This window comes from Carassius carassius, chromosome 9 (assembly GCF_963082965.1).
Source record: "Carassius carassius chromosome 9, fCarCar2.1, whole genome shotgun sequence".
Lineage (NCBI taxonomy): Eukaryota > Metazoa > Chordata > Actinopteri > Cypriniformes > Cyprinidae > Carassius > Carassius carassius.
This window is the reverse complement of record NC_081763.1, coordinates 5,572,889-5,593,480: the sequence shown is the minus strand read 5'-3', so window position 1 is coordinate 5,593,480 and position 20,592 is coordinate 5,572,889. Positions and strand designations below refer to the sequence as shown.

General features: G+C 42.1%; 1 protein-coding gene across 3 annotated transcripts in view; it reads right to left on the bottom strand.

The window, feature by feature from the left end:
- Positions 1-20,592, bottom strand: part of LOC132148783 (BAH and coiled-coil domain-containing protein 1-like) — an 89,496-nt gene that overhangs the window by 33,625 nt on the left and 35,279 nt on the right. For 2 of the 3 annotated variants that reach the window (XM_059557489.1, XM_059557488.1), the window contains exons 3-13: positions 20,401-20,583; positions 12,104-12,229; positions 9,759-11,894; positions 9,345-9,459; positions 9,052-9,254; positions 8,755-8,910; positions 3,606-3,850; positions 2,788-3,133; positions 1,214-2,077; positions 867-1,036; positions 440-576 (exon numbers count right to left, since the gene is read on the bottom strand). In XM_059557489.1, coding sequence (XP_059413472.1) covers positions 440-576; positions 867-1,036; positions 1,214-2,077; positions 2,788-3,133; positions 3,606-3,850; positions 8,755-8,910; positions 9,052-9,254; positions 9,345-9,459; positions 9,759-11,894; positions 12,104-12,229; positions 20,401-20,583 — 4,681 coding nt within the window. The remainder of the gene's footprint in view (positions 1-439; positions 577-866; positions 1,037-1,213; positions 2,078-2,787; positions 3,134-3,605; positions 3,851-8,754; positions 8,911-9,051; positions 9,255-9,344; positions 9,460-9,758; positions 11,895-12,103; positions 12,230-20,400; positions 20,584-20,592) is intronic. The other variant, XM_059557491.1, reaches the window with a different exon arrangement.

The window sequence follows — 20,592 nt, the reverse complement described above, 5'->3', positions numbered from 1 at the left end:
CTTTCTGCGCAACTAGTGTCACAAAACGTAGTTGCAAAAATAATTAAAACGTTTTAGACGGGTGAATATTTTTTGCATAGAATGACATCTTAGTGGTACTGACATTCATAACTGTTACTAGGAAAACCATAACTAGAAATGCCTACTAGCAACCGAGCAGTACAGTGCTAGAGGTATGAATAGGGTTTTACTGTTTAGAGGTTAATCTGCATGTAATCTAAGGTAAGAGAAAGTTACGATTAAAAAAAAATACACACTTCACCTTTCGTCATTATTGAAAATCTATTTTCCTGTTTAACACTGTAAAGCTGCTTTGACACAACCAGTCTTGTATAAAGTGCTTTATACAAATAAAGGTGACTTGACTTGACTTTCGAGGAAGACAGGTATGAGCACTTTTGTATTTAGACAGTGTTTTGTGATGCTGAATAGCGCTTACTGATGATCATGTTTTCTCTGGAGTTTGGCCAACTCTTTCTGCTTCTCTTTGTAAAGCTGTTGTAGCTCTGCTAGCCTCACGCGCATCGCCAACTCCTGTCCATCCATACTGTCCATGGTACCTTTCACTGGGCAAACCTGGAGCAACCAAATCATACAAACAAGACTTCTGAGTTAATACTGTTCTGTTATCCACTACTTTTAGTTTGCTACATTCATCAACTAAAAAACTTCAAGAGATAGGATTCCAGTAAAGTAGGATGCAATTAACATAATTCTTATGTTTTGTTGTTAGATATATACTGTATATACAAAACTGAGAAAAAGTTAATGTATTCAAGTGTTTGCTTATCTTTAATAATATATGAACGGCACAAGTAATATTTATGTGAAAAAAAACAAGAAAAAAAAAAACAAGGATGTGTTACCGGCTCATGGCGAGGGGTCAAACTGCATTTTCTGCGCAAATTGAGAGTTCTTGGTGCAGGAAACTGCTTCTCAGCATCTGTGGTACTGTTCTCCTGTGAGCCCAATTCAAGGGCACGAGCTGCTGCCAAAGTAGCAAGACTCTGCAGGTCAAAACTCCATTGATCTTCTCCTTTGATGAAGAAAAAAGAAACACAACAAGAAATTTGTATGCATCTACCATACAAAATAAGATGAATTAGCTATTTATCTGAAAACAGGAAACAGAAATTGTAGGAAAGACTGTAATGAAGGGATAATTTATGTCTTGATTTATAAATATCAGAATATATAAATATCAAAAATATACCTTTAGTTTTACCACAACTTTGGTGATACTGTTGCAGTTCCAGATCAGCCATCTCACTCAGCAATTCCATGCCATGATAGCTGGAGTCGAGTAGGCCACAGCATCTCTGGGACTGGTAAGGGGAAGGTGGAGAAGGAGGAGGAGGAGGACAGTCCCCACAGAAGGCTGCAGCAATCAGGAGCTCCAAACTCCAGTAACTTCTTGTGAGACTCTTGGAGCAGGTATCACTATTTGGAGATGGAACCTTCAAACTGTTTTTCTCTTGATCTTCCTCAGCAACCACTGCACACTCTGCTTGGGTGGTGGTGTTTGGCAGCTGGGTGAGTGAACAATCAGAGACACATGATTGTGGAAGTCTTTGATCCTTCAGTGTGTCATTGTCTTTAGTCTCTTGAGGAGGTTTATCTTCACCAACTTCTTCCTCGAAGGTAACAATTGGTACTTCTTGATGGATTGCTTCCTTAGAGGATAGGGTAGGTACATGTCCTACTTCACAGCCTGAAACTTCAGCAGGTTTGCAAATTACCACTGCATGCTCTTTTTCATGATTAGCTTCTATGGGTTCACAGCAGCCCATGGCCATGACTGTCTCGACATCCTCTCCTTGCACAAACACACCTTCAGACTGTTCCTCAACCATGGCATCAACATCAATTGTTGGCTCTTGTGGTTCTTGGAGTGGCCTCACCATTGCATTAAATTCTAGGCCCTCTCCCAAGCTGGAGAGAGCTGGAGGAGGGTGCTCAACTGGTTCAGTCTGAACAGCGTCCAGATCAGCAGGCTCTGCTAACTGTACTTCTTGAGTGGTGGGGCCATTCCTATATCCCATGTTAATTTCTGGATAGGTATATCCAGGTGGTAAATCTGTGACCGAAAATATAAACAAAACTCAGCTGTGCAGCATTTAAAAATTATCAGCAAAAATAATCTTATTTTTGACAACCTTGTAAGCATGTTTAATAAGCTATGCACCAGAGGTCTGAACAAGAACACATTTCATTCCACATGACACAACACTATGTCTTGATCTTATTTCAACTTTAAGAAGTGCAGCTGTTTAGAGGGTAATTTTGAGGTAAAACAGGGCTCTGCTTCTGACACTGCTGTGCCCTCTGGCATGCTGTAACAGTTAGTGAGGTGTTTATGATGATAAAGAGGGTGTGGGCTGGGGGTAGGGGTGAGTCTGGACTAGGTGTTTCTTCATTGTTACTTATGTGATGGGACTGGAAAGCTGAGCTGGCAGGCATTTTCTGCATCTATCAGCAGCTTAGTCAATCTTGTTCTTGCCTATAGAGCCACTCACACAGTGCTACAGAGTCTGTGTCTGTCTGATTGTTTCTGCATGAGGGGCTCAGCATGAATAACAACCAACATGTAGCTTATGTGTTTTTGAGACACAATGACTTAAAGCAGAGACCTTAGTTTCAAGACAAAGACACAAATCTAGAATGAACAACCACATAAATCCCAGATCACCTCTTGACATGAGACTAAGACATATTTTTTTTTACAAGTCAACAAGAAAAAACATTGTATTGCATTTCTAATATATGTTAAGGGGAATAACTTCTTACCAGGCTCCATGGATTGAGGATAGTCTTGTGGTGGCTGCCCTTCCACCCTCTTTTCCTGGGACTCAACAGTTTTGGGCAACTGTGATGGAGAAGGGCTGATGGCTGGTGACCGGGGTGTAGCAGCTACTGGACTTGGGGCGGGGCAAGGAGTAGAGGGTGTGCTTTTAGGATGAGCCCGCATACAAGGGGACTGGCAGCAGGGTGACAAGTGGGCAGTGGATCCCCTGGTAGGCGTGGAGGCCCGGTTGGATGGGGCGTAGACATAGCACTGAGCAGGTTTGAGAGTCCTGGGGTCAGACAGAATGTCTTCTAGCTCCATGCTCTGCTCTTCTGGTTTCTTTTGCACCTAAGCATTGAAAGAATTAGAAGGGAAAATTAATTAAGAGAATTCAAGATCCAAAATGAGATATGGCCGGTTTGGTTAATGAAAGGAAACTGTAAGATATTCTGAAGTAATTGCAATTTGGCTCCCCTGTTGTGCTGAATCAGGTTTTCATTTAAGCCAGTCCACTGTTGACTACATTTGGATGTGTATGTGTAGAAAGTAACTGGACTTTGGAGGAAGTTATGGATCCTAGGGAGCAGTTGTGGTTTTATAAGGGCATTCTTTTAAAAGAAACTAACGATTTATTGGCTCCAAATGTTGTTTACACCCCTCCACACAAAAAACGACCGTCTAGTTCCATGGAAAGGAGTGGGTCCCTCAGTATCAGGTGTCAAGCATTAGCTGATTTAAAAGCACAGCTGTTCCTAAACCACTGCATTTTGTACACTCTGCTATACAATGGTTAAATGAGGGGTTGTGCATTTCTGTGTACCTGGCTGTCGTCAGCAGAGGCTCTCTGTGGTAGGTCTATGTTGTTTGCTGCTCTTTGTGATGGAGGTGGTGGTGTGTGATGGCTGGGGTGTTGCTGATGCTGAAGCTGCTGGTGTTGCTGGAGAGCATAAAGCTCTTGTTGCCGTAGAAACTGTGAGCGAGGATACACAGCAGGATGTTGCATGTGGGAGTGGGCCCCTCGGGCACTGTAGACTGGGGGCCACAGACCAGGCTGCTCCATCACATCTAATGAGAGAAATAGAAGTGTTTGTGATATGTGGAATCATGGGGAAGGTCAAGTTAGGCAACATAATGTTAATATATCTCACATATAGTCTCACATAGAGATCATCACCTTTACCCAAACTACTTAAACATACCTAAACAAAAGCATCTGCTTACACATGGACATACTTATACCGATGAGACATCTATCCAAATCTTATACAATACAGCCTGTGCTGAGAGCATTTTCTCAAATGAAGACAAAAACCAGAAGTTAATTTTTTTTACATGAAAAAAACGAGCAAGAGATTGAAAAACTAAAAAAATCCCATTTACACAAGGACCCTTTCTGATGTTAAAAGCATGGTCTACTAAAAAAAAAACATTACTTTCAATCTTCTGCTGAAAAAAAAAAGAACAAGTAAAAAAAAATGTTGATTACTTAATCATTTTGGTTACCATTCACTTTCACTTATGGAAGCACCATATAGAATTTATTAAATAATTTGCTGATTTTCTATCCGATTTAGTGCAGGCTGCAGATAAAGGTTTAATTGTTGGAAATTTTAATATCCATGATGATAATGAAAAAGATGCATTGGGATCAGCATTTATATACAACTCTATTGGGGTTAAAAAACACAAGTCAGGACCTACTCATTGTCGAAATCATTCTCTAGATTTAATGCTGTCACATGGAATTCATGTTGATAGTGTTGAAATTATGCAGCCAAGCGATGATAACTCAGATCATTATCTAGTGCAAACTTCATATAGCATATATTCGGTTGTTTCTTTACTCTCAAAGAATATTAAGGAAAACAGTCTGACACCGTGATATAATGAGCACACTCACACCCTAAAGAGAGCAGCCCGGAAAATGGAGCGCAGCTGGAGGAAAACAAAACTAAAGGTATTTTTTATTGCTTGGCAGGAAAGTACCCTATCCTACAGAAAATAATTAAAAAGTGCAAAAACAAACATAACCCCAGGTATTTATTCAATACAGTGGTTAAATCAACAAAAAATAAAGCATCAACACGTTTTGACATTTCCGACCGCAAAGCAGTAATGACTTTATGAACTACTTAACTTTCAAGATCAATACTATTAGAGATCAAATTGTAACCATGCATCTGTCAGCTACAGTATCACATCAGACAGTGCACTATAGACCCCCTGAGGAACAGTTCCACTCATTCTCTACTATAGGAGAGGAATAATTGTATAAACTTGTAAAGTCATCTAAAGCCTATTCCATCTAAGCTCCTAAAGAGGTGTGTGGAGGCGGGGGCGTGGTTTGGCGAAGTCTGCAGCGGGAGAGAGAATTAGGAGACGAACGGTGAGTGAGCGGGCTGGACGGAAATAATCAACACCTGTCTCTTGTTTCAGTAATTGGCGTGGAGAGAGTATTTAACGCCAGGAGAAACAGGAGTAGGTGAGAGAGAGATGGTCTGCTGACGACTGCCGGAGTCGGATGACGTGAGCCCGGAAAACGAAACCAAAGTCTATGTTACAGCGGAGGAGTCGACGCCGTTCACCAGGGGGCCGGAGCCTGCTGCCTCCGTGAAGGAATCCGGAGGAGCAGGGAACGGGGGACTCCTGCTGGCTGCCCAAAACCGGAGGAGCCGTCGCCGTCCACCGGGCGGTGGAGGAGTGTCATGCCGTCCGCCGAGGGCTGTCCAGTGCCACCACCAGGCACCGCGGAGGAGATCACCCAGCTGGTGGAGGGCCGAACAGCAGTGCGTCTGCGAACCGGAATTTTTTTTTTTTTCTCCTCTCTCCCCTCTCTCGCCTCTGTCACTCCTCCTTCCATCTCCTTTTCTCTCGCCTCGTCTGTCCTACCCCCAGGTTCCCGCAGGCCCCCGTGAGCGGTCCCCCCCCGGAGGGAGGGGGATTGGGAGTAGAGCGCAGTCTCATGGGTACCTCCCGGCCTGCGAGGGGCGATGAGGGTATGTGAAGAGTGGGGCGGGGCCGAGAGACGTGGGAACAGAACGAGGCCGGTGGAGTGATTGGAGATGAACGACACCTGTTCGACCCACCGGTCTCGAGTCCCACGGAGGAGATGGAAGGATATAAAACTGGAGCGACGACAGTGAAGGACGAGAGAGGACCAGGCCTGGGTTTTAGTTTGTGTTTGCTTTTTATTTGTGCGCGACAGTCGTCCGCATTATGTTTATTTTGTTATTAAAGTCTTTATTTGATTGTCCGCCGGTTCCCGCCTCCTTCTTCCCATAGTTATGGAGTTTTTATTCATTACAAGGTGCTTCCAGGAGTCATAGATCCTCTTCTGACTATTATTAATTTGTCATTGCCATTAGGATTTGTCCCCAAAACCTTCAAATTGGCTTTTATCATCTGATCGTTGTTGTATCTCTCTATTAGTGCTACTGAATCTTAGCACTGCATTCAACACTATTGACCACTGTGGCAAGGGGGGCGTGGTTCAGCCGAGTCTGCAGCAGGAGAGAGAGTCAGGAAACGAGCAGTGAGTAAGTGGGTTAAATGCAAATAATCAACACCTGTGTCTTGTTTCAGTAATTGGCATGGAGCGAGTATATAATGCCAGGAGAAACAGGAGTGTGTGAGAGAGAGAAGGACTGCTGACTGGTGGGACCATGACCAAGCTGGAAACCTTGAAGAAAGTGAAAGTGAAAGTGATTACATGACTGTGTTTATGTTTATGTGCTGTGTGCACAGCGATCTCTCTGAACAGAGTATATGAGAATAAAAACCACCGTCAGCAGTCAAGCCGACCCTGTCCTCTTCCTTCCCACACAAGAACCTTGTTACAAAGACAAAAGTTTCTCCCAAGGTTTTTTTCTCCATTCTGGCACCGATGGAGTTTTGGTTCCTTGCCGCTCTCGCCTCTGGCTTGCTTATTTGGGGACACTTAATATCCAGCGATATCAAATTGATTGCACAGATACTATTTAAACTGAACTGAGCTGGATGATGACATCACTGAATTCAACGATGAACTGAACTCTGCTATCAACAAGAGGAACGTGTGTACTTCCAGACCGTTCTCATCCCAAGGCGTCATATACTGACCCTTTTGACATTTCGTCAACATCCTACGCACATGGCACCCTCTAGCGTCAATATTAGACGCATATAAATATGGGCCAGAAGGCGCCTCCTAGCGGTCTAACCCTAACCCTAACCCATAATCTGTGTCTCATATTGACGTTAGAGGGTGCCATATGCGTAGGATGTTGACGAAATGTCAAAAGGGTCAGTATATGATGCCTTGGGATGAGAATGCGTTAGTACTTCCTCAACAGACAACAGTAATTTTTTGGTTGTTAAAAAAAGGTGCGTTCATTCAAAACAGTTGTGTTCGATCCTTCACTGGCTGTGCTGATTTAAATCTAGCAGTTTTGTTGTGTCTGTGTCGCAAGTTCAGTGACGCAGGTAGTTAAGATTTTCTCCGGCCAATCAGTGATCAGCAGAGTTTACACATCACGTTTGGTAATGGTACGGTTCACTTGGAACCTCAACCGAGATGCTGAAAAAAGTACCAGGTAATGTACCCAGTGAAAAAAAAAGAGTGAACTGTACTGAATCATATCGTGCTGTACCATGCAGTGGAAAAGTCTCATATAATAACTCCGGCCTACACTGAGTGAATGGGAGAGAGACCCATCAACCAGCACTCCCACGCTCTTTTCAGTGTCTTGCTCCCTGTTCACCACTTTTGTTTTCTCATACTTATTACATTCCTCCCTCAATTTTTCTCACACTAAAAGTCTTCAGCCCAAATGTGCAGCCATGTGAGCACAGAATGATGCATGCTTTCAATAATAATAATTAGATTAAGATGAAAGTGAACAAATGGAAGAACTTCCCATTGGAATAAATATTAACATGAGAAGCTTGGTATTTGACAAACTACATTTTCTCCCTTGAAAAATCCCCATCTCTGAAAACCACTGTGGGCCCAAGCTACGGCATGTAGTCTAGGCAACTTCTCAGTTCCCATGTCAGGGGTAAACTCCTGCCGTTCCCCTGGCAGGAACAGAAAGCCAGTCATGCACATCCACAATGACACATCTTCATCCCCTGCCTCCACAATTCAAATGTGTTTTTCTACTTTTCCAAATTCACATAGCATTACTAATGTGCATGTTCAGCCTGACCCCTCCTCTCCCACCCCTGTGCTTGACTTGACGCATAACGGACCTTTACTCTGGAACATTAACCCAGCTTAACTAATGTTTCCCAAGGGAAAGCTTTTGTGGATGCACTTCCCCTTTCAGCTGAAATTCCTGTGGAGCATGGAAATAAGTGTGCCTTCAAAGACATGAAGATAATTAGATTTCACAGCCTGTTTGCAGAGCAGGAGCCTGTTTAGACTTATAAGGCTGGGAGGCTTCTTACATCAGCATATTTTAGAGCTTTGAGGGGAGTGGTGAAAGCATCCTGACCCAGACCATATGGGGGTGGAGCAGGTGGTTGACAGGAAACAGCTTGTGCAATTGTGTGTATATCTCCTCTTGCAGGTTTTCCTATTTCATCTTAGCAGATTCATAGGCTGCCATTCATAGCTGCTCTCTCATTCCTTGAAACTAGTCAACTAGATTTCAAACAATAATAAAATATAAAATATTAAATTAAATTAAAATATACTCTAATGCCTACAATTAGACAGAGCATGTTTTCAAAGTGTTCACACTACAATATCGTCGATTACATCTTTGAGTCATGTAGTGACTTGGTTTAAAGTTAACTCTAATAAGAGGATAATTGTTCAGGCTTGGCAACCTGACAGTAAAATCTTTAGGTAGAAAACCATGAGAGCTGCTGTGTGCATCACAAAAGAATGAATGATAAATCTGACAAATGGGTCAAGCTCAGCAGGGCATATAAATTGAGTATATCGAAGAAAATTTGAATACTCTGCAGAAAACAGCATGGTATACCAAGGTGAGATGCTGGGTGTGTGGCAGGCTCACTGGGAAGAACCACCAGCTGGGTGGAGGGGTCCTGGGGCAGGGGTACAACTGGCTGAAGAGGGGCTGGCATAGCTGCAGAAAACCCAGACGGGAGATTCTGATGCAGAGCTGTGTGGCCAATACCTACAAAACATAAGCAAACTTTAAGGAAACAACAAAGTTTATACATTTTATTATTTAATTATAGATCAATTTACAAGTAGAAGCAGAAAAACAACATATGAACCTCACAATGACCAAAAAGGCAACAAGAAAAAGACTGACCATAGGAGTGACCTGTCATCCAGAGGGAGGGACTTCCTGTGCGTGGCATCCAGTGGTGGGCAGAGTGTGTATGTGTAGTTGGGTCTCCTAATTGGCCCGACTGCATTGACGTGCCACCTGGCACCATTATATGAGAGGTGAGGTCACCATGACAACTGTTAGAGGGATGGATGACGCCAAATTCCACCCTTTCCTTGTTATCCCTGCAAGGCCAGATTGGAGACAGGTGAAAGGTCAGAGGTTGAGCATGTGTGACAAGTGAAAAAGAAGTGTGTGAGGGGTGTATCATTCACCTGATATACACGTCTCGTTCTCGCTCTAGGCACCGGTGGCCCATGTGTTCTTCATTCGATCTTTTCCTCTCCTCCTCTCCTGGTGAATCTGAAGGATACATGGAGCGTGGAGTGCCTACAAAATGGTTAACAAATTTACATAAGTGATTTCCTCTCATCTACAACTCTTACTGTCTTTGGCACTCAGCATGCAAACAGCTGCTGATCAACCTTTCTCTACAATGGCATGTGTGCTCTCTCTCCCCCTGCACCGGCATTTACAGCTGTAAGAGGGAAAAGCTGTTTCCTCTTTGGGTCTTGGCAAGTTCTGCTATTTTTGTCATCAGTGAAGTCTTCCAGAGGTCATGAATAAACAAACTGCTCTGTGTCTCTGTTTGTGTAGGAAGCCCCTGACAGATCAAAGGGCAAGCTTACCTTTCATGGTGGAGTGCAACCGCCCCTGTCGGCTGCTGGGATGGCTGTCTGATGCTTGGCATGGAGGTTCTCTTTGTCTTGCCACAGCAACTGCAATCCCTACTGGAGGCTGTCGCGCCTCCCCCTCCACATGTGGTGCATCTCCTATCTCTCGGCCACGTCCACCACAATCAGCTCGCTCACTTTCATGGCTTTGGCCTTTCCTGGAGGGTAGGGTCTGCTTGCCTCCCTGAATAGAGCAGCTGCTGCCATTAGTCCCTGTTCTGAGGTTCCCAAGCCCACCAAATGGGCTCCTCTGGGACAGGAGAAGAGGCTGTTGGTTGCTGTACTTTAGAAGGTTCTTCATGGCACTGTTCTCTCCCTGTGAGCTTGTGACCTCCTGCTGAGTTTGAGGAGGAGCTGGATGAAGTGGAGGAGGAGGGCCCATTCCTGCAGTCTGGTGCTGCTGTTGTGTGGGCGGTCTGTTGTTGGCAGCTCCAATGTTAGGTTCCAAGTAAGCTTTGTGCCGGTTGTCTTCAGAATGGATGTGATGAGTTTGCATGGCCCATTGTGGCACTGATGGCTGCTGATGTGTGTGATGGTGCGCATTGTTGTTGTTGTAGCTGTAAGGAGACATTTCCATCTTCTGCTTCATCTCCTGGTTCCCATTAGCCTGGGCCATGTCTGTGCCAGGGGTATCAGGGCCAGCCCTACTGTGCTGTTGGTGACGAATACGGGCAACCTTCTGTCCATCTCGCTGCATAGAGCAGCTTCCATGTCCTCCTCCACCTGTGTGCTGGGTCATGGTCTTTCCAGCAAGAGGTGAGGGAATGGTTTGAGGCCCAGAGTGTGAGCAGTCTCTGTAGGGCTGGGAATTGGTGTTAGCTTGGCTGGGTAGAGGATTAACCGTCTTCGTCTCTTGAGTCAGTGTAGATCTGAAGATGTCTGTTTTCATACAGTTGATGCAGTCAGCACTGCGGGAACGCATAGTATTGAGTTGCTGGGAATGGCTTTGCTGCTGTTGCTGTTGTAGGTGATGGTTGTGGTTATGGTTGTGCATCCAGTCTGGGGCCTTTTCAGCTTTTCTGTAGGGATGCAGTTGGTGGGTCGGAGGTTGATGCTGTTGTTTCCTTGGCCAGTTACCATGATGCCCCCCATTGCCAGTCTTTTCCATGGCCTTGTCCTTGACACTGTTCCCTCTGCTCCCAACCCCCTGGCACTCAGAGCTGCCCATCTGGTAGGGAGCTCCATTTTTTTCCCCAAGGTGGCTAACAGATGGAACGAATGTGGCTCCAGTCACTTTGAGATCTCTGCAGCCACCACTATTGATTCCTTTATCATGTAATGAAGGATTTCCCATAGGAGCTGGCGATGGAGGGCAGAAAAAGTCGGGGTGATGGTGTGAGAGGCGGTTTTGGTGTGGGTGATGGGGGTGGCCAGGATGGAGCTGCAGACAGTGGAAGCCACTTGGATGCCCCCCTCCAGCAGCCATGGGCAGCGGAGAAGGCACCGTGTAGGGCAATGAATGCTGCAGTGTCTGTCCTCGCTCCAGACATTCTGTATGGGGCTGTTCACTGATCCGCATCTCTCCACTTATCGCCTCTTTACCACAGCGCCCATTAGTGCCACCACCCACGTGTCTGTTCTGGACATTATTGGACCCTACATTACCTCTACCCATCCCGTCCCCACCGCAAGTAGTCATGGATCCCTTTGCCCCAGTTCCATGGTCTCCATTAAGAATCTTTCCATTGAGCAGACAGGCACTAAGAGGCTTTCCCATGCTCTGTGGGTGCTCCTTGTACTCCATAGGCATAGTGGATTTGTGTCCCCTGCTGTTCATCTCTTCCATAGTGGCTGGGTGTTGTGGGTGGAGCTGGGGTTGATGGGAGTGATGATGGGGTAGCTGTTGGTGATGGCGGTCTTTAGAATCATGTTTACTACTAGACCTGTCTTTATCTTTTGCAGCTGAAACCACACTTCTGTCTAAGCTAGGCTCTTTAAGGGCCTTTTGTAGGCTCATTCCACTTCCTGCATCTCTTTCCCTGCTGCATGAGCCCTGGGGTTGTCCTGATCCTGCCCTTGACATGGACTGAATGTTGTGATTGGCTGAGATGAGTGGGGGCTGGGACGGGAGGCTTCTTAAATAGAAGTTCTCTGTGAAGCAGATCAAATAGGACTGTTAATAATTTAAATTAACACTAATTTAAGCCTTCCTTAAAGGGTCAATTTATGGAACTAATATATTTGGAGACTACAACCAGGAAGTAGAACAGCATGCTGTATAAAATATCCAACTTAACAATAAATATAATGGTTTATGAAATAAACAGAATTGTCAATTCAAGAATTGTCATTTTGCCCACCTTTTTGTGTATCATAGAAACGGTGCTGTCCATAGAGCACCCCGCTGTTGGCATGGTGTTCCAAATGGCTTATGGGTAGAAAAGTGTGGGCTAGACTCCCTGAGAAGCGAGGATACCCTGGGACTGCTGTGAGAAAAAAGAAAAAAAAGGTTGTCCTCATATCAGTAAAACTAGATAAAATTAAATCTAAATCTAATAAAATTAGAGACATGAAGTCTGAAAGAACTCCAGACACAAAAGAAAAATTTAAAGTAAGAAAGTGAGAAGGAGGAGAGAAAGCAATATAGCAAGGAAAGCTCTGATAACAAGACAATATTCACTGAACCACATTTCTTGTTGCCGTAAGCATTTTGGTCTGGATCTAATCGCCCTGTTCAGATGCAGCTGGTGTTCCATATTCACCAATAACCACAGGCTTTAGATGTCATATTTGCCATTCCTATTTGGGTTTGCAATGCAAACAAGAAGACAAGCTCAGTCTTGGGATTTGAAGTAATGGATGAATTTTGTCTCCTGAACATATGGTTCCCCAGTGCTGAGGTAAGAGATAACAAAAAGCAAACACTCCTCACAGCAGGACGTGGTGATTTGAGAAAAAGGCCAAAGATCAACTTTATTTCAGCTGTCCCAACTCTCCAAAATCTATGACTAACACAACAAAGCCATGGAGAAAGAATTTACAAGAAAACCAAACATCTTTCAAGCAAAAGCCTTTGAAGCTTAGTAAAGGAGAAAACCTTAACTTTTAACCTTAACCTGATAAATGTTAGCCTTATAACTTTCTGGGACAATTATAGTGTTCTGAATGACTGTGACATATAAAATACTTAGACGAAAGTGATATTTATGACATTTTTTTCAGGGTACATTACATTAGCGAATACCAGAAAATATTTATTGATTGACCAAAACAGTTAACCCGCTGTTAACCTTGATGTTATAATGTGTATGATTATTTACTTATTTTTATACGCACTGTGAGTGTTCTCAGGCTGGTAAAGATAACGTTGTATTTTAACTTCTAAAAAATACCCCCAAAAAGTTGTAAACAGTTGTAAACAGTAGTAGTCTCATGCAAACAGACATGCTTGAAAAAGCTGTCTGCCTTGATTGGCCTATGTCCAGTCTTTATAGGGATAGTTCACCTAAAAAAGAAAATTCGGCACACTTTATTTTAGGGTCCAATTCTCACTATTAACTAACCATTAACTATGACTTTTGCCTCAATTAACTCCTTATTTGCTGCTTATTAATAGTTTATAAGGTAGTTGTTAAGTTTAGGGTATTGGGTAGGACTATGGATGTTATGCATTATATGTATTTTATAAGCACTAATAAACAGCCAATATGTTAATAATAGACATGCTAATAAGCAACTAGTTATTAGTGTGAGTTGGACCATATACTTAAGTGTTACCGAAAATTCTTCCACACAGAGAAGGTGATAATTGTAAGCTCCATTTTTACTCTGACCGCCTGTCATCATTAATAAGCACATTCATTTTTGCCAATTCATTAAAGAATAGGAAAAAATAATGCGCCATTTGAACAATACATTGCTTCAGTGGGTAATCCAAAAGTGTGATACAAGCTTGCATTATGCAAATCAGTGTCCGTCTGTTTCTTTGGTGTCTTTGTGTATTTCTATGCGTGACACTTGGCAGCGTTATCCCATTTCACAGTGACGTCTGGTTGCCCCCGATAGTGACTGGTTGCTCAGTGCTCAGTAGCCTCTTCGTGCAGGTGAGCAGGCACCACTGGGCATTGCACTGCACATTCAGCCGTTAATCTGGCCAGGACAAGGGAAGGTACTGTGCCAGTAAGTTAGATGAGGCAGGTTTTACTGCTTAGTGCTGACATTAATGCTGTTAACACTGTTACACTCAGAGAGACAGCAGCTGTCTGCAAATGATTGACACCAGCTCACTCAGCACATGCAGAACTGTTATTATCGGAGTAGGATGCTACTTATAATAATACTGGTAGGATGAAATTTAAAGGAAAAAGAAAAAAAAAACTTACCAGGACCATAATACATTTGGAAAACATGCAGATTGTATTAGTTTCCATAACTTTCAAATGGTTTTGCCACAGAACTGTGCCATGAATTTATAACAGGTTCATTCCCCCTGGAGCAACTTTAAAATGAAATGCCTTGCTCACGGGTATACTGGTAATAGCTCATGGCTGTTGGCTTGAATTCAGGATTCAGAATTAAAATTGGAATCTGAAGTAGTATAAATAATTTGGAACTCAGTGAATACCTCTTCCTGTTATCCCAAATTCAAATTTCATTTGAACAGCTTGTGGGTGATGGCAAGCTTCTTTCAAATAAATAAGAGCCTTTTTTGTTTGTTTGTCTGTTTGTTTGTTTGTTTGTTTTTTTGTTTGTTTTTGCTCAAACCAGTTAAAATCACTTTATTGTATAAGCTAATTCCCAGACAATTCCCAGTTGTTATTACGCGGGCAGATTGTTTGAAGAGAACTGAAACTTCCAGAAATGCTAATTGAGCAAAATTTGCACATTCCTCCTAATCTCTCAATCTTCATGTTCACTTGGACAGACAATCATTCTCACTGTGTCTGCTCATGACAGCGCATACAAGCATGCATCTGTAAATAGCCCAGAGTAAATTGTTTAAGGAGAGACAGAGAGGGGCAGATAAAGCTGCCTGTCGAGATTGCAAATTGAGAAGAAGTGACAGAGCAGTACAAAAATGGCAGAGGGTGGAGAAGAAAGACAGAGGATGACAGGAGGAGGTGAATGCTAGTCATCAGTCCTGCTAATTGAAAGGAAGTGATGGAGCCTGGCATTGGAGGAGGGGGAGGAGAGGACAGCTTGCATTCTACAGACAGAGAAAATACATGATTGGATTGAGAAAAATTAAACAAGTGATGCATGAGGGCTATAAAGAGACAGAAGCCCTTAGTCCAGCACCAGGGACCTGGAGGCCAATCTGCAACTGTTCCACCATGGAAAAGGTGATTCAGTGTTGTTCATTGTTTAAAATAATTTTATTTGCAGCAGCATATGCTGGCATAATAGCTCTGAGTCAAATTATTTTAGATATACGTCACAATTTGTAAGACAAGGATTGTTAAATTTGGTTCTCAAATCAGGGATAAACTACCGTTTCGAGAGATGTTTGCAGATTGCCCAGCCAAGCACCAGCTGCGGCATAAGAACCAGTGTCATTTCAGTGAAAAAAATTGGGTAGAAAAGAGAAAGAAAAAGATGGCAACCTCTGTTTGGGACAGTAAAGCTGTTCTTTGGACACAGACCAACTGGCAATATGCCTGCTGGGCTTTCCCTGCATTTTCTGTAATTCAGTTCCCCCCTTCTACAAGTGTAATATAGTTGTCGTTTATGGGCTGATGTGATCAGAACATATGCTTTTGCTTTCATAAAAACTGTTCATGAATTCACGCTTACATATAATTAGCTGAAGTACAGTAATGAATATATGGCGTGCTGTCCGGGGAAGGGCTCAGAGCCCAGGAAAGACTCCAACCTAGAGTACCCCTCTCCCCGTATAAGTGTAAAATGAATTTAACCCTTTCACGCATAGTGGTCACTACAGTGGACAGGTATTAAAAGAGAATTTTCTTGAATTTGCACGGGTTTTTATGGCAAAGTTGCACATCAATCTCTTCATTGGACCCTGGTGCATCATCCTATAAATTGCAACCAAGTGGCAAGCCTTTGTGTTTCGATTTTTTACCCCTCCAAACCAAGATGGCCAAGGGTCAGTCAGACATGCCAAGTTGCTCCAGAATATCCACCCATTCCTTCTATCCTAGGAGACTCTTGTAGGTAAAAAAAAATATTGCAGCATAAAGCAATATCTAATGAGTCATATCACAGTAAAATTTTCCAAGTTTTGATTTTAGATTGAGAGAAAACTCTGATTAATCACATGTCCACTGTAGTGGACGTCATGCATGCAATGGCTATATTTCAGCTACAATTCATAACTATAATGTGAATATTGTTTTTGAAATTTAAAACTTAAAAACTAAATATGCATTGACTTTTTCTACTGTAAATAAATGTATTTGCATCATTAGAATGTAATTTTCATTGACATCGAAAAAAGTCATGTGATTACATAATGTATGACACTTGTAATGCATTACTTTACTTGTTAGATCAAAAAGTAATCTGATTTTATAATGCATGTTATTGTAATGCGTTTCTTTACTCATAACATCAAAAAGTAATCTGATTACATAATGCATGTTACTTGTAATGCGTTTCCTTTCTCATAAAAACAAATAGTAATCTGATTATGTAATGTGCATTATTGTAATGCGTTTTTTTACTCATAACATCAAAAAGTAATCTAATTATGTAATGCATGTTACTTGTAATGCGTTTCTTTACTCGTTACATCAAAAAGTAATCTGATTAGGTAATGCACATTACTTGTAGTTAATTACTTGTTAGATCAAAAAGTAATCTGATTAGGTAATGCATGTTACTTGTAACACATTACTTTACTTGTAACATCAAAAAAGTAATCTGAATGGGTTATGCATGTTACTTGTAATGCGTTACCCCCAACACTGATCATTTCAGATGAGATTGAAAAAACGTATCGCTAAGTTTTCTCAGAGGAGGGCTATGATAGAAATGTGCATGTCCATCTTGAACATAATCATAATTATCAGCTAATAAGGGTAAATCTCCATACTCTGGTGCACTGGAGGGAGCATCTGAGTGGTTTCCACAGTTGTACCTTGTGCGAAGTGCAACTTGTATGAAGTTGTATGAAGCCATTGCAATATTTTGCATTTATATTTTTTGCATATATTTTATAGTTTTCACATTATTTGATATAATTGCATTGATTAGTGTGTTAAATTCACATACTTTATCTGTTTGATTATTGTCTTATATTTAATACAGTATATTCAAAAAACAATTCTTGTTTTTCATGCCCTAAGAGCAATAAAAAAAACATAGGAAAAAAATCCTGACTGAGGTTATCATAATTCATGCATGAAAGGGTTAAAGTGAGGAGATGGGGTGGAGGAGGGATGATAAACCGTCAATGGATAGAGGTAAGTCAGCTTTATTTATACCATGGTGTTGATTAACTTGGGTGCGCTCCACCTGTGATAATTAGGCTAAGTATCTGACGTGCTCCTCCCAAACCTTGTTAACAAAACATAATTCATGGCATTATGTGGTCATGGATCATGAGATAGATTTGCAATCTACTCCCTTGACAGCCAAATCCCATAGGATCCCAGGGCAGTTTTGCAGAAGTTAAAAATTTGTTCTTACTGAGCTAATACCAACTTTTGTTACTACAAAACGTTACTTTTATTTAAAACAGCTTCTGTTCATTTTGAACGAATCTTTAATGTACAAGAGACGAACGAGTCGTCTCGGGGAGTGATTCGTTCAGTCACGCATGCGCAACTTCCTATGGGTTCGGTACTGAAACTAGTTCATCTATTTGAGTTTTCAATTTTTCAGAGTCATTTGTTCATCACGTGACAGGCCCATACTTAACCAAAGCAGTCTGAGCCGGAAAGATAACTGATTAGTTCATCTCTCGAGTCTTCAGGTTTTTTGAGTCGTTCGTTCATGACGTGGCAGACCCATAAGCTTTAACCTATGCAGTCTGAGCCAGAAAGAGACTTTATTCTCTTTATTACCTTTGTTACCACATTCAGTGTTATAGAAAATAACCATCATGACAGAAATTCACACATTTCTAATCTGTAAGAAATAAAAAGCTACAATCTGAGACCAGAAACGCATCACGTTACTGTAAGAGTAAATAATAATTACTTTATAATAATGATAATAATAATAATGATAATAATAACAGCAATTATGCACCCGTTTGTAAGGAAATACATTTTTCTATCCAATGCAGTCATATCACGTGACAAAAGAACAACAAATGACTCGAAAGACGAACTAATCAATTTTCTTTCTGGCTCAGACAGCATAGGTTCTCATGGGTCTGCCACGTGATGAATGAACGACTCAAACCGAGGACTCGAGGGATGAACTAATCAATTTTCTTTCCGGCTCAGACTGCATTGGTTAAGTTTATGGGGAACGTGATGAAGGAACGACTCAAACCCGAAGACTTGTCAGATAAGAGGTGAGGTGAGCTAATCACAGACTGAAGACCCAGGTATATAATGAATGCATCTTTTCTGTTTCTTATAGCATTATAGTTTTGTATTGTTTGTAGTGTGATCAGATGTGTAGATGTGTTAGGGACTTATCACATAACATTTTAAATGTATTTTTCTAAAATGAATGACTTGAAAGAAGATTTGTTAATTTTGCTGAACGAGACTCAGAGGTCTGAGTCGGTAAAATGATCCGAACTTCTCATCACTAGTAATCAGAAAAAGAATAAAACTGTGATTTAGGAGTTGCTGCAAATTGGCGTTTTTTCATATTTACATTTTGTTATATGCTTGAATAAACGCAAAAGATATATTCTATGAAAAACGAATTATATTCAATTTGTTTGTAAAGTAAATTTATACTGGGGGGAAAAAAATATGATTTCGAACATTTTAGGACAATAACACAATGCTAATTGCATTTCAAATATGGGTGAGTTATGTACAGTAGTGGCAACAGATATGGTATTCTGGATATTTTTCCTTAAACGATAATATCAGTTGTCACAATGACTGAGATGAGGATCAGACTTTGTGAAAAACACAATATATCAGAAATAAGTTACGTCCATGATAGTGTCATAATAAACTGTTCACAAATGCTGAAGCATAAGGAATTTTAGGATATCTGAAAGTTCTCTTGCAGATCCGCTTAGGCTGCTGCTGGTGGGAGACTCCGTCCCACAGGGTGCAGAGAACAGGCTGGGCCATTGTGCTTCTCATTTTGATCACTTGCTTTTTTATGCAAACTGAAGAAAAAACTATTTGCAATTATCTTAAAGAGGAGGCAGCTGAATGATGCTGATGGCAAGCCATCAGGATTCAATTTCACACCACGTTCTGCACAGTTAAACTGCAATACAGATAACAGCTTGGTTTCATAATCCCATAATCAGCCTTATTGCTTAGTAACGTAACCATAATCATCATTCTTTTTAAAACTGTCCAGCTTCTTTAGGAAAATGATCAATGTGGCAATGGCCAAAGGAACAAACCAACATCACTGGGTTTTCATCTCCTCGTGGCCTGTAAGGTCGTGCACATTCTGTCACATTGCGTGATGCACATATGGGCAATTTTTGGGTAGTCCTTTCTTGACTTTCCATGTGTTAGTCCTCTACTAGTCCTATCCTTAGATGGAACACCCCTGGACCATCTGATGCATACTGAACATAAAAAATGGGAAGAGGTTTCACAAAATTGCATTCTGACTGGCTGGCTTTGTGTAATTTCCTGTAGTCAGGGTTCACAGGTATCAGTATTCGTGCATGGTATAATTTAACTGACTGAACTTTACCTTTTTTTAATTGGTGGTCCTTGAAATATCTTCAAAATGGACCTGACTTTATGCTGAATGATAGGCTAAAAAAGATAAGTCATCTCCACACACCTCATCCTAGCGTGAACTTCAAATGGAACACCATCTTCCACCATTCCAGAAGCAGGGTATGGAGAGAAGAGAGTGAAAATAGACTGGGGTATAGTGATAACCAGCATGGGGATTGTGCAGTGCTCAGAGAGGTTTGTGGATTACACAAACAACATTCGGATTGACTCCTAATGGTTAATGGCTGTTTGGCAAATTTGGACGTGGCCCGGAGGGGATTTAAGTGTGAATAAGTGCCGAGTGGCAATGGGCATGCCTGGGGATCTCCTACTATTTCTGTCTCTCTATATTGCTCTCTCTGCGGAGTTGTAGTAGTCTGTGATCTGTGGGGATCTGGAGCCAGTGCTGGAGGTGGCCGGCTCTTGATTTGGCAGGCTGGGGGCTGGGTGTGGCTCAGACTCTGGCAAAGCTAGTATAAGGCATGGTGGGAAAAGCCACATTGGCCTTTACACAACAGCTGCGATGCTGTTGACCACTTATCTTGTTCCTCCTCCATTGTCCTGTGTGTTTTTGAGTGTGCATTTTGCACACATAAATTCTTGTTGATGCACATCACAGACCACATGATTTTTGGGCTGAACATTTGTACCCTTTCTGCACTGTCGAATACCACTGGAGCGGCACATTTCACAGAGAATAAAAAAGACAGAGCTGATTCCTCTTGATGAGGAGGTCCAGAGGCACAACAGACATAGATGGACACATATCCAGACAGACAGATGAGCAGGTTAGTGGAACTGAGCCATCTTACCTTCATGTGAATGGGGGAACCAGATCTGAGAGGCGCTGGAGTGAGGACCCCCACGGTAAGGAGGAGAGGAGGGAGAGGACGGTGGTCTGGAGGGGTGTGGTGGGTGTGAGGGAGCAGAACCTAGACTGCTGGCTAAGAACGTCCCCATGAAGGAGGCTGAGGAGTTGCCCATCAGTCCACTGCCTGTGTAAA